This window comes from Frieseomelitta varia, unplaced genomic scaffold, assembly GCF_011392965.1.
Source record: "Frieseomelitta varia isolate USP_RPSP 00005682 unplaced genomic scaffold, Fvar_1.2 scaffold_59, whole genome shotgun sequence".
Classification (NCBI taxonomy): domain Eukaryota; kingdom Metazoa; phylum Arthropoda; class Insecta; order Hymenoptera; family Apidae; genus Frieseomelitta; species Frieseomelitta varia.
The window spans coordinates 73,302-87,881 of record NW_025110356.1 but is presented as its reverse complement, the minus strand read 5'-3'; the positions used below and the strand labels follow the sequence as shown (position 1 = coordinate 87,881).

The window sequence follows — 14,580 nt, the reverse complement described above, 5'->3', positions numbered from 1 at the left end:
CGATGATACATAAAAACAGAGACGAAGACGGATAAGGGGGGCGGCGATAAAAAGCGGGCAGGTGACGGAGCGAAGGTACGATGCGACTATTGCCGAGCACGGTGGTATTGCATGTCGCGTATCCACCTCGGTCGGCGATTTTATGTACACACGGTAGGCGGGATCGGTTGGCTAGCAAGGCAAGTTGAAGATGAGAGGCTGGATAGCGGAGGGCAAGCCGTCACCGTCGTCAGAATGAGTCGCCGTATAACGAGAAAACTACCGAGCGATATATCCGAGCGACGCGGACGGCGGAATTTCATTTTTATACGCGGCGCCGTATATTTCGTTGCCGGCGGACGTATCTGTTTTCGATCATCGGCCCCCCCCCCCCGGCTTCGTTTATCATCAGCACGCGACTCTTTATTATCGTTATCTTTTTAATTCGTCCGCGTTCGTCCTCTGCGTGCGCGTTGCAACCTGTATTTATTGCTTTCCCTCGCGACTGCAAAAAAAAGAAAAAAAAACGGAGAAAACCCCCTCTCTTCCGCTGGCTAAGTAATTAAAACATTAACGAGTTGGTAAAGTAGCAATTGCTGGCCGTTGGCGTGTTTAACGTTGAATGGAAAACACGACGCTGGGGAGGAGAAAAAATATACGACGAATTACGCGTGTTCATTGTTCAGGGTCGGTATATGGACAAGCGAACGACTCTGGCGAATAGGGAATTAGGTCCTTTGTACGGTGGTGAAGAGGTGGGATTTCCTAAGTGTCAGACGCATGCACGTTAGACGTATTTATACGGGTACAATGGGGGTATTGTTTCTGTTTTCCTGCAGAAACGTTCCAACTGTTGCATCCGCGTCAGGCTTATGCTACGAATGTGATGTTTATAGAAAATTCTATTCATAGATGCGTACTAGCTAGAATTGGAAATTTTTGGATTCGAGTTCTGGTGATCCAAGATATAATCGTCTCATTTTGCGATAAACGTGATGGAAGACTATCTATTCGAAGAAATACATAATATAATACAGTTGTATATTTGCAGATCGAATTTCCAAATAAGTAACAGAGTATAAGTTCGATAAACTTTCAGTTTTTCCAGTATTAAAGAGAGCTAAGCTGCGCCAAGACCATAGTTGTGTTACTACGCTATACTGTGCTGTAAAATTCGTTGTGCCATGTCTACGTAAATTTTGGAAATAAAGGTCAGTTTGAAAGAAGATGCAAAGAATCGAGTTCGGAGAGCTTCTTGAAGAGCTGGCAGAATTGGCAACTCTGTGTAGCAAAAGATAAAGAGAACATCAATGGAAAGCGAAAAGAAAAGAAAGAGAAGTTGCATTTGCATTCAGAGTTCACTGGCAATGAATTCAAAGTATCAAAAGATCAGAAACAGAAGAAAGAAGAAACAGAAGCACAGTAGTCAGATAATAAAGATACGAATAAAAATTCATCGCGGGCTTACACCGTTAAAAACTCGCCACTTTGTTCTGTGTACGAAAGGATTCCCTCCACCCCATGAATAAAATAAAACATAAAAATGTATCAGCCCGTGTCTAGACGCGAGAAATTGTACGTAAACAGATCACTGATATTCCAATAAAATACGCGTCAATCAATAGAAAGATGGAAACAATAAAGAAATGCAAACTCACCCTTCGGAGGGTTCACGTGCAGAGCCGACCGGTAGAGACTTTCCTCATCGAACCAGTCGGTGTTCCTCAACAAAGTCTTCGCAGACATCAGACAGACGAGTACCGCCGTGGCTAGCAGCACTGCCCTGCCTCTTCTTCTCGATCCGTGTCGTCTGGCTACCTGGTAGCATCCAGAGATCGCTGCGCCGACCATCAGGCACGCGCCCACGCTCGGTAAATAGAGGATCCTCTCGGCTATGACGAAGCCCACGTAGAAGAACAAATTGCTAGCCGGTAGGAAGGGAAGCACGAGGAAACCGAGGGACGCGGCGACGCCGCTCGCAGCCGCCTGCCTGCTGGCGTATCCGTTGATCCAGATTAATCCGCTGTTAGGCCTCTTCGCGCAGTAACAATCGCCGATCGGCCCGTTGTTATTGTTGTTCGCCGCGCGACACCCGTCCGTGTGGCAGCCTCCTGTACGCCTGCCAGCGCACACCGGACACCTGGACGACATGGAGCGTGGATACTGCTGCACGAGGTTCAGAGTAAACTCCCGCGGTGGCCGACGAAGCGTTCTGATCGTCCAGATCGAGGCGCCGATTAACGCCGTGTACAAACAGGCGGACTCGAGGTTCCTCGCGTCGAGCAGGCTGGTGATACGCGGCACCGCGTCCATCGACCAGTCGAAGCTCAGCGTGCTCGGGCAGAGTAACATCCGGGCGCTTGCCGCCGGTAGATAGAGAAACGTAAGACCGCGCGTCAGACGAGACGGATGCCTGGCGGTCGGATTGTCCGCGCTGGCGAATTCCGGCCTCGTGCCGGTGATTCTCAGTCTGCCGAGCACCAGCAGAGCCAAGCTGCCGGAGACGATGCCGATGCTGCGCGCGCGTGTCAAGCTGCAATTCACCTGGAAACACAAACAGATTCGAGTTGTTAGAACTAACGATGAGCAGGATTTCGAACATGATCATTTTGCGTATATCTACAACGAGCTAATTTTTGAAAAGTTAATTTTTTTTTAAGTGTAGCTTTAAGGACTGGCTTTTGTTTAATGATTCTTGGGAATTGGACGACAGTCACCATACTTTTGTATGGATGTTTCGATGTTACTATCGAAATTTGTTTCGTTTTTCGCGATTTTGTAAAAGAACCAATAGACAAGTGTTTTTAAATAATATATTTTCAAATAACACGTGAAGCCACCTCAGGATATTAAAATAATGAAAAAAATTCAGGTGAATACACGTCTCGTTTCAAAGTTAGCCATTTTTATCATTCAATGATCTGTTGTATTATATACATACGTAAATGTATTAAGTATTATAACAATAGACAATAACAATATTTGTTTTTAGGTGACCACAGAAGTACAAAAATTAATAACTTAATTATGATTGTAATAAATTAATAATAACTTTGGAATAATAAAATAAAATAGGGCACATAAACTTTTTTCATTGTTTCATGTCATTTGTTCACTTTCTGAAGTGTTATAATATATACATGTTACGGTACACCCAATGTACATACTATAAATTATATTACATTGCAAAATTATAATAATTGGATTGTGGAAAGTAACTTCTCCCTGTTGATCATGTTTCCTGTTAAAACAAACTCTTGTTACACATGTGATCCTTCGATTAACAACAACGTAGACACCAGGTGCAATATGCAGGTCTTATAACATCCTGAACTTGGTCGTCTATCTTGAACTAAATAGAAGTTAATTTTGTAGGAATACTAAAACCCAGTATAGATCAAGTTTATAACCTTAAGGTGACTCAGGCACAGGAATGGCTTGCTTACAGCAGTTGTAAAATAATGTAATATTCAGAATGTGAATGTGAGAGAGAATGAATGGCGACAAGTGTGTATATCGAGAAAAAGTATAAACAGTTTAAATTTGATCTTTAAAACAGTGTGGCTCTGATCACTGAGTAGAGAAAAGCAGTGTGACATTGCATAGGACTGAATAAACAGCATGTAGTAGATTCTATTTAAGTTAGTTTAATCAAGTTTAATCTTAAGCTGACAGCACACACATGATCCATGAGATAACTGATCTCATAATTATATATAATTCGATCAACTATTGTACAAATACTTTTTCTTCGATTCTCTGGAATAAAACTGTATTTGTACATGTATGTTTATGTGTATTATATGTACACTCCTGCTCAGAAATTTTAGGGCAAGTATTGTATTTGTGTAATAAAAATAGTACAATAAATATAATGTAATATTCAGAATATGAATGTGAGAGAGAATGAATGGCGACAAGTGTATATCGAGAAAAAGTATAAACAGTTTAAATTTGATCTTTAAAACAGTGTGGCTCTGATCACTGAGTAGAGAAAAGCAGTGTGACACTGCATAGGACTGAGTAAACAGCATGTAGTAGATTCTATTTAAGTTAGTTTAATGAAGTTTAATCTTAACTTAACAGCACACACATGGTCCATGAGATAACTGATCTCATAATTATATTAATTCGATCAACTATTGTACAAATACTTTTTCTTAGATTCTCTGGAATAAAACTGTATTTGTACATGTATGTGTATTATATGTACACTCCTGCTCAGAAATTTTAGGACAAGTATTATATTTGTATGATAAAAATAGTACAATAAATATAGATTATAAATTATATACAATAAATACAATATTTACAATATAAAATATAAATTGTATTTACAATAAATACATATAATAAATGTTCTTTGTACAATAAAAAGTCTATTAATATATTAATATATTAATATATTGTATTATTATATTATATTGTATTATAAAATATACATACACGATAATTCACAATAAGTACTAAATATAAGAAATAAAAGTGTCCTAAGACTTTTGAAAAGGACTGCTGTTATTTTACATACAGATATTCATATGCTGTGGTTAATAAACGTTACTTCTTATCAGAGATTCACGAGGCTCCCATGTGAATACACCGAGTTTACAAGTTCACGTATGTGAACTACAGTTATACACCGTACACAGTATGGATATAACACTATATACTAAGTGAAATATATGTACGTATTTCGCCGTTACACTCGGTCTCGAATTGTCTAACCTCCAAAATCCCAATTTTGAATTTCGCGCGTCCGTATGCAAACAACCTCGCGTCGCTCCTGTACATTATATTCTATTACCTACCGTGTGCATAAATGAAAAGTCCGATCGCAGCTCGGTGTAATTGGTAATAAGATATTTCTGGCCGGCGGTTTGAATAAACGAATGGGACCGCGGTTTCGATCCGGCAATCCATCACAGCCTAATGGCTGTCGTTCGTTATGAAGTATGTACACGCTTTTTAATCGAAACCGTTGACAGACGCGAATTCACAGCGAATGAAGATTAATTAAGGCCCGTCACGGCTACGAGCCCCGATATCGATGCTCATTCATAATTAAACGAGGGAATCTTAATAATAATTGCGCGCATTTCCACCGAAATAGCTGACGCATCGCGTCGGTTCGTGTAATTCAAACTGCATGTCCAGCGGATGGTCCCCGAACTAATTTAACCAGCGAACGAAAACCGATCTGCGCTTGGTCGGCAAAGGGCCGGCAACGTTAATTTAAAAGAGGAACTTTTTGGATACCGTGGCTCTTTAACAACTCGACGGGAAACGACCAGTGTCGACGTGCACTTTCCTCTATTTATTTCGGGCAACTAGTAACGCGCGCGTACGTCACGCTCGGTCGAACGCTAGGACGAGACTGACAACACTCGCGTGTGAAAAGGTGACACGTCGTCGCATGGAATGAACAGAATCGCTACGCAGTTCACTCGTGAGTGTTGACTTGCATCTGGTTATTTTTTTATTCTTTCTGTTAGCCTCGCGACAAAAACGGCACAGCGTTCTTCGCAGAAATGAAAACAAATGGAATTTTCCAAAAATGACACGATGGCTTGCATGTGGAGCATTGAATATACCATACGGAGGTCTGCGAGCGTAAACAGAATCTTACGTTCTTTCGTTTCGCAGAAACAGTCGAAGGGTAAACACGATGGCTTAAATACAGAGTTTAATATCGAGCTTATACAGTGCCTGAACCTGAATCTGAGCATTAAATATTAAAACTTCTGATCTGAATGTTCGAAAATATATCTGAATTTGAACTGGAGTCAACAGAATCGAGATTTGCGAGATTTCTTTCGTGATTACTCATACTACGGGTATGAAAGTTTCCTTATAAATTTGAATTCCGACTGAAAAGGCAAACTTTCAGTAAACGTATTAATTATAATGAAACGTTCCAACTAACTTGAATCTAATTGTCTAGTTTGTCGCTTTCCGAAGCGGTCGTAAAATGTTGTCAAATGCATGCAATATTGCTTCGTTATGAATTAGTAATACTTAGTTACTCAATTTATTCTTAAATTACGTTCAATGTAATAAGTTATAATTATTATGTTAATAATGTTCGAAAGCATAAGCTACAAAGCCATAAATTTGTTCTGTTTAACTTGAATTCAGGTACCTCATAATCGAATAACGATGATCAAGATCAACGAATATTTTCAAATAAGTACTCGGACATCCGAATAGAAGAAGCTTATCGGATGTGCTCGGATATTCAGATCTAAATTGAAGGATTTTGAGTGTATTCGAAACTTCAAATGCATGACACAACATAACCAGATCAATCAAGAACAACTTGTCAAAACTTTCAAAAGTGTCCTTGTCTCGGAATTATTTTCGAAACGATTCGAATTTATTTATCTCATATGTATTACACAGATCTTAGATCGTATCCCGTCTGTACTAATGACAGTTTCGCGTAAAAGGCTCGACAAAAAGTGAGAAATCCGTTCGATCATGCTTGACAAACGGAATGCAGTGATTTTCGTTTCCTGCGACGATTCGCAGATGCCGGTATAAAGGTGGAAATAGAACGAAAACGAGGGCAAAGTAAATGGAAAATAGTCGAGCGAAGGGATATAATTATGGTAGCGGGTTAGAAGAAAATCGCGAGGGGGAAGCGTGCGCGGCACGCTTAATCGACGCGACGCGATGCTCTCGAAAGCCGGCGTTCCGTACAAATGAAAAGTAACGTCGAAAGCTTTTAAAGCGAGCCGTGCCGCGCGGCGTAATGCGAAAGCGACATTTTAATGGTAAATTGCGAGGCCGTGGAAGAAGTCGCGGACGATAATTGCGAGCTCCAGAATTGTAGCCAGCTCGGCTTTGTTGCCCGGCGATGCTATAACTCGCGATAGATTCGTGCTATAAAAGTAGTCCCTCTCTTAACGACGCTTTTAATGTGACCGCTCGCGACGACGTGGAAGAATTGGACGCAACGTCCTCCACTCGCTAAACAGGTTTTTTGTTAATCGAAGATGCGAGGACTAAGAAACTGGACGAATATTTATGTTGGACAATTCAACGAAAAAAGGATTCGAAGGATATTTGATCACGTGTGAAGATTTAATTGCGCGTAGTTTCACGAAAGTTATGCATATTGCTTGTTGCCTCAGCAAGAAGCTATTAAAACTATTTTTTATTACAATAAGAAATACAGAATGTATTTAATTTTTGGTAGCTGATTCTTCTACGTACGTTCTTTTATGTATTCTCGAGTTTACATTAAAACTTACATCTTCTTGTAATCAATAATTTTCAAAGTCTAACGATACTAATATTCTGCGTTCAGCCTTTATCATATTTCCTTGTATCATCTTTAGTACAATAAATCATACTTGACTATTTTGATTAGATTGAAGTTTAAAACGAATCTGAATATAGAAGATACAAGATGTTTAGTTTACTGGACATAAATGATGTTATCTTGTTTCTTAATAATAAAAATCGTTCCTATTATTGTTTCTAATAATACAATAATAATATAAAAGAAAACATTACATTCATCTTTTGTTGTGTAAAAATAAAAGTGACAAATACTCTGGACCAAATTTAATTCAAAGTAATCTATCTATAGTTTGCGACAAGGGGAATTTGCTAGCAAAGTTGAAATTTATTTAAATTCATTTACATTAACTCGTATTTGGACTTCATATAATTCGATATTATTATAGAAATAAATTAGTTTTGAAACGAGGATAAAAAATGAATAATTTAATATAACATAACGCGAAGAAGATATTAATAGTGAAATTATTATATATAATTTAATACTGAAACAGTAGAACTTTTTCATTTAACTAGTGATATAGTTCGGATTCTTTGTAGAAAAAAATTGTGAACTCCGAAAGGGTGGAATTGTGCAGACGACAGGAGTATCACTCTTTTGTAGATCAAAAAGAGTGATACATTTTTAAATAAAATTTCTTGTAAAGGGAGAAAACCGACATTATTTTCTACCCAAACCAGTTTTAAATAATAATTTTCATAGAAAATATGAATCCTTTTAAGTAGAAAGGAGAAACTAGCTATATTAATATACGAATCATATCGCGTGATTAAGATAGCAATTTTTGAATATATTTTTAAACAAAATACATTATCGAATGAAATTTCTTACAAAGGGGAACATTATTTTCTACCCAAATCAGTTAATAATTTCGTAGAAACTGTGAATCCTTTTAAGTAGACTAGAGAAACTATCTATGTATATTAACATACTAGAATTGTGAATCCTTTTAAATAGACTGGAGAAACTATCTATGTACATTAACATACTAGATTATATTGCGTGATTAAGATAGCAATATACTAAAATTAATTGTTATCAAATACCGACTTGAATTACTCGGTACGATACATTTTCAAATTGGTTTCAAGCTTTCTGAGTATCACCATGCCTGTCGTATTTCATTACAGTGCAAATGGAATTCCAAGGTAATTTCAGAATATCAACACAAAAGTTTCGTGCAAGTATCTAAGTATTTAAATATTTTTGTAAAACGCTGCAGATTACAGGAAGAATTCTGTTCCGATTAAAAACCAGATGAATTCTGTGTCAATCTGTAGAAAACTTGAAAATCAGAGTTCGAGAATATTATTGTATTATATCCATTCTATTGTCAAATATTCTATACGAAGTGAACAGAGATTCCTCTGAAATTCAAGATCCGTATATTATCTCGAGAGTCTGGAAACGGTGTTTCAGTGTATTAAAGAACTAGCTCTTTCATCGATTCGGTAAGCGAGACTGCGAGACACCATGAATGAAGGTCGAAAACTTGAGCAACATGGGAGCACCGTATTGTTGCAGCTTTCGAAGAAAACAAGTTTGAGGAAAAGCCCGGAAAATCGAGGAATTACGCTCGAGCCACGACGAATTCGTGCTAATCAAGAGACGATAGCTCTCACAGGATGGAAACTTTCGCGCGAGTCGAAAAGGAATAATTCGCCACGGTAATGTAACCCAGTTACACGACGTCGCTGACGTTTTCGGTGTCGCGATAAACTGGGAATTTTGGTTTGAAGTTCGACGAAGAAAGGATGCCTTTGACAAGAAGGCCGATTAACAAGGACTCGAGCGAAGTTGCACGAATCTTCCAATTGAATGAATTGAAATCGCGCTGCTACTTCTGGCAATATTTCCTCTTGAACTTAAGGCCTGTTAGACACCGTTTTTGGTAAAAAAAAAATCAAAAACTGGCCAATCGAAGAATTCAAAAGTTGTTGGTAATGCTGGAACTATCGACGACCAAAGCATAAAATTTCTATCAGAGAAATTAAACTGAAAAAAAAGAAAGTAAAGGAACTTTACAATAGAATAGAACTCTTTATCTCGCAAACATTTCATGGAAAATCATTTAAATCTTTAAATCTTTTTTCAGGGAAATATTCTTTTACAGAAAAATTTTATAGAAAATTTACAAAATATCCAATAACAGTTATAAACCGAATCATTTTGATCACTTTGGTGATTTTGTATCTCTTATTGCATGAATATTACGCAAAAGGAACATTCATTGAATTTTTCAAGAAAATATTTACTTTGTTTTAATAAACGTGCTTCTTTAAATGATATTAAAAGTGTTATAAGATATACTACGTTATATTACATTATACTATAATTCTGATTCGAATCATGGCAAATAGAATAGTGCATTTAAATCAAACGAACCAGTACCTACTTGTTTGTTCCTCACTTCGACAAAATTTGTGTTTATTTAGTAACAATGCAATCGAAATATTAAGTAATTTATATATTAAGTAAGTAGTGAGAATATTATTATAATATAAAATTATAATAATATAGTATAAATATTATAATAATATAATTATACTAATATAGTATAAATATTATAACAATATAATTATAATAATATAGTATAAATATTATAATAATATAATTATAATAACATAGTATAAATATTAAGTAAGTAGTAAGAATTTAGTAATTGCAATCGAAAGTATTGAGATACTTCTTATACATTACACGTATAAAGCATTTTGAAATTATATATAACACCGCAGTGAAACTGAGCCGATATATCACGATTATTGTCAAATTTGAAACAAATTTAAAAAGCTATTTAATATAAGTCTAATAAATGTATATTTGTTTCAAACTTTGCCACTACAATTATATATATAATCTCGTCAAAAAAATTGCAGATGTCTCATACAAAATCGTATCTCCGTAAACGTAAATTGAAAAAAAAAAAAAAAAAGAAAGAACTTTTCTTCGCCAACTATCTCATGCAGCTTCTCGATAAATCGTCGATCGAGACTCGTTGCAGAGTCAACGAGATTTCGCGACGTTCCACGCAACGCGCACAACACACGCGTGCTTGATACTTTCCCTACACTCTCAGCGAGCGACCGAGCGTAGCTGCCGCAACAAGAAGAAAAATACAAACGATGCAGGAAGGATAAAGCAGGGACAACTGGATAAGACAGAAAGGAAGAACTGCCTGGGGAGATCAGGTTCCCGCGTGACGCTACACTCGGAAGGGGTGTTGGGAAATGCGAACGACCCTTGGCACCCCTCCAACGGTTCGTCGGCTGGGTTGGCTGGCTGGTCCGCGACATGCATCACGCCAGGCGTCTGATGCATCCAGCGCATCCGGATGCGATGTGCACGAAGAGAAAAGCGAACGCCTGGAGGTTCAGGAGCCCGAAGGGTCTAGCCGTGTGTCTGGAGGTGGTTGAAGGTGGTTAAAGCCGTCTAGAAGGGGAGGGGAGGGGGAGGGAGAGGAGGATATGGGGGTGGAGGTAGCTCACCCCGTGCATCAGGCCGCTGTCTCTGGCAGAACGCTGGCCCGGCTCTCCCGCGTTTGCACATGCTGCACCGTTATCGGTTACACGGCTTGTCTACCCTCGCCTTGTGTACGGTCGCTTATGGTGGTTTCCCTTATGCGAGAGATAAGACACACGTGTGTCTCCGATTCAAGAAACCAAGCCCGAGGATCCCTTGTTATCCTGCACGCCTTTGACACACGTGCTCGTAAGTACGCGTTAATACCTACGACGAGCATTGCCGCTGTCGTGAATCCTTGCGCAAACTGGACAGTTTGGCGTTATATGACTTTGAGCAGTAAACTGTGTGCGTTCGTTAGACGCGGTCGTCGAGGGTTGGAGAAATAGACGAGGGTTATTTGAAATAGAAAAAAAGGATAATGATTTCTATCGATTTTTATTTGATGAGACAGCGCAGGAGACGCTAACTTTTTTTCGTTCGAGTTTGAAACTAAGGATCGGTAGTCTGGTAAATTTTCTTTTGGAACGACGGTGAAAAATAACTCGAGACAATGAATTATTTCAACCGAGTTGTTATTCCTGTTGGGGGAAGTTTATCTTGGATCGAGATTAAAGATCAAAAGTTTTAAATGCAAAATTTTATATGAAACGAGAGGATGAAAAGTAACAATTCGAGATGCTGAATTATTTTTTACCAATTTGTTATTTTTATTTTCGAAGATTAATATAGGGAAAGTTTCTCTTAGGTTGAAGTTGAGGATCGGACTTGGGCAAATTTTATTTGAAACGAAGATGGAAAATAATATATTTGAGATAATAAATAATTAATTTGTTATTTTCATTTGAAGAGGAACAAGTCCAAATTAAATAAGTCATTGCGAATAATTTTTCATTTGAGTTAATTCGTCAACAAATAATTCCGCCGGATGGCGAAGTAAATAAATTAATAAAATAGAATCAGAAATTATTCGTCATGTATTTGCAGAAACAAATGTAAAATACAAAATGAAGTGAAAGATTATTTTATTTGACAGCCAAATAATCAAAATAATTTGGGGAAGAATTGTTTGCTGGTTCAAGTAAATTATCGTTGGATTGCCCCAGTTTAATCATCTAGTCAAATAAATTGATATGTTATTTAAATAATCATTTTCCAAAAATATTTTATTCAAATAATGCTTAAATTTGAATGCAATGTGACAGGCGAGTACGAATTTGCCCAGCAAGTAGATACTCGCGGAAACTATTTAATGAACATACTGTGAGTCCATTAAGATTTTAATTTCATTCTAAGAATGTTGTTATGAAACTTTGTCTAGGTCTTACGTGAATCCAAATTGTGCAGTCGATGCGTTTTTCGATAAAATTTTTCAGCATTTATATTCATCATATTTTTGTATTTCTGTAGTTTTATATTTCTTAAGCTTTTATATTTCAATATTACAGTTAATTAATTCAGGAAATAAAATGGAGTTATAATATTTAAGATGAAGTTTAACATAAAACTTGCTCGAAGAATCTCGTGTAATTGTAACAAGAAATTTTTAATATTTCGTTTAAACTTGAAATATTTTTCAATTTTAGAGAAATGAATTGAGAATGACTGAAAGAACGCAGCAGGATTAACCGAACAACATGCCATTAGAATATCAGCCGAACGGAATTTAATATTCGTAGCCTCTGGCCATTCAATTAATACCACCCACAATTTCCGTTTCAAACATGTTTTTATCAAAACCGACGGATTTGAAGGAAATTTAATTATAACTTTTATCAACGATAATATTAATCAAAGCGTTACACACACGCAGAGTAATAATTTAAATATTACCACACACGATATTTCGTTATTTATTACTAGGTACCGAGTATTATGCACGACGAGCGGTTGAACATCGAGTGGAAGTAGAGCATTAATTATAAGAATTATAAGATACTTTCACTTGAATTTCTAAACTACTACGTAAACTATTGACCCTTCATCGCGAAAAGAAATGGAATATTTAAAAAAGAGTGTATATTTCGTAATTAAAAAAAAAAAGAGAGAAGATATATTTTATACCTAGTTTGTAATTGTTGGTAACAATTGATCGTTGACCAGTTGAAATAGGTGAAGGCTGGCAACGGGTAAAACTTTTGAATATGAGTGTAACAAGCGTAAAAAGTAAGAAGCAAGCGATTCTGTAAAAGTAAAACCAAAGACAATTTCAACGATTGATATTTTTTTGACAGTCTAAACATACATTGTTATATTGTTACGTCATGTTTACATTTCTCTTAAATAAAAGTACACTTTCAAACTTTTCATTATGCACACATTCTGCCACCTCCAATAATAATCGATAAACATCAATTGTCAAACTAACTCGATTTTGCTAAAATCGTACGAGACGATGAGAGATGCTTCGAATCTGGCAGCAGCCAGAAACTGAAATTCCACGCTGGCAATAGGATGCTTTGCACCTTCTGCGAGACGTGCACGATCCACTGGAACTGAAACGGTTTAGCAGGGACGATACTCAGTACGGGACGAATTCGATGTCACGCCAGTTGCTTACGATTAGCGTCGTGCTGGCGCGTTCACGGATAATTATATAGAGTGGTGTAATTGCACGCCGTTATCGGTTGACGCCAGCAGGCTGGAATAATCCGCGCGCGCGAGGTCTTCCATCCTCCTCGTCTCCGTGGCTCACCTACTTTCGCTCGTCAGCGATAATTTGATTACGTCGTTCTACCGGTCGGTAGACCGGTCCATTTTCAGTTGTTAATATTCGTAATGGCAGGCGGATCCTCGGTGCCCGCCGCAATCCGGCGTAATGCAGCTTTCGGAACGTTAATTTACGATAATGTGCCCGGGGCATGTGAGATGCGGGCAACTTCGCGTCGTAGACCACCTGCAAAACGCGTTGCGAGCCGCGATGGCGGCTACCCTTCCGTTACGAAGGAGACGCGTGCCAGGGAAAAATCACGGGACTCGGGGATCTGATAGGCGGGGATCTCGTGGGCCAGTTTGTAAATCCAGGGGGCGGTTAGCGGTAGTTAAAACGTGGTCGTTGAACGACGAGGTCGTAAGTCGCACGGAATTGAGTCGTAAAAGAGAAACTTGGCACCGACCAGGGGGGGGGGGGTGTATCTGGTACAGAGGCAAAGTTCAGATTCGCGTATTGATAGACTCTGCAGATTCGTCGTAAAAAACGTTTAGATGGAGAGTTGGATTGGATGGGCGAAGCAGTATGCAGTTTGAATGACGAACAGCGCGGTTATTGGATAATTCACAGTTTCGCGAAATGAAATTCTCACGTTGAACGTAATATCGTAATAGATAAAGATTTTCAATATATATAGAGGAAGTTTTAAGAAATATATTTATATTTAAGAAGTTAGTGATGCAATTAGAAGTTGATATTTCTTTCAATGTAAGTAATAAAGTTGTAGTGATATAGAAGTCAGGTTTGCTTTTTTTGTTATTATTCTGCACTATTCAGTTAATATTTGATATACTAACGAAATAATATATACTATTAAAATAATGTACTGTAATTAAACATTTTGTCGACTTCTACTGCTTCATTATGATAAATCTATTTATAATCACATTTGATATAAAGAAGAAAATGATTAACCTTTACTTACGGTTAATAAAAAACATTTGAATATTTTATAGTTATAAATTGATCAATATACGAATGGATTTTTACAATTCCATCACCAGTAGCGAAAATTTTTTAAACTTTTTGTTTTCTTGCTCAATTGCGTTTCAAAATGGTCATTATTCAATGCTAAATTTCATTATTTAACGTTAAAATTATTAATACGATAAGAAATAACTTT

At 37.4% G+C, this 14,580-nt stretch overlaps 1 protein-coding gene across 1 annotated transcript in view; it reads right to left on the bottom strand.

The window, feature by feature from the left end:
* Positions 1-14,580, bottom strand: part of LOC122534377 (protein O-mannosyl-transferase TMTC2) — a 65,142-nt gene that overhangs the window by 30,936 nt on the left and 19,626 nt on the right. The window contains exon 4 of the mRNA XM_043664942.1: positions 1,638-2,523. Within this exon, the coding sequence (XP_043520877.1) occupies positions 1,638-2,523 (886 nt within the window). The remainder of the gene's footprint in view (positions 1-1,637; positions 2,524-14,580) is intronic.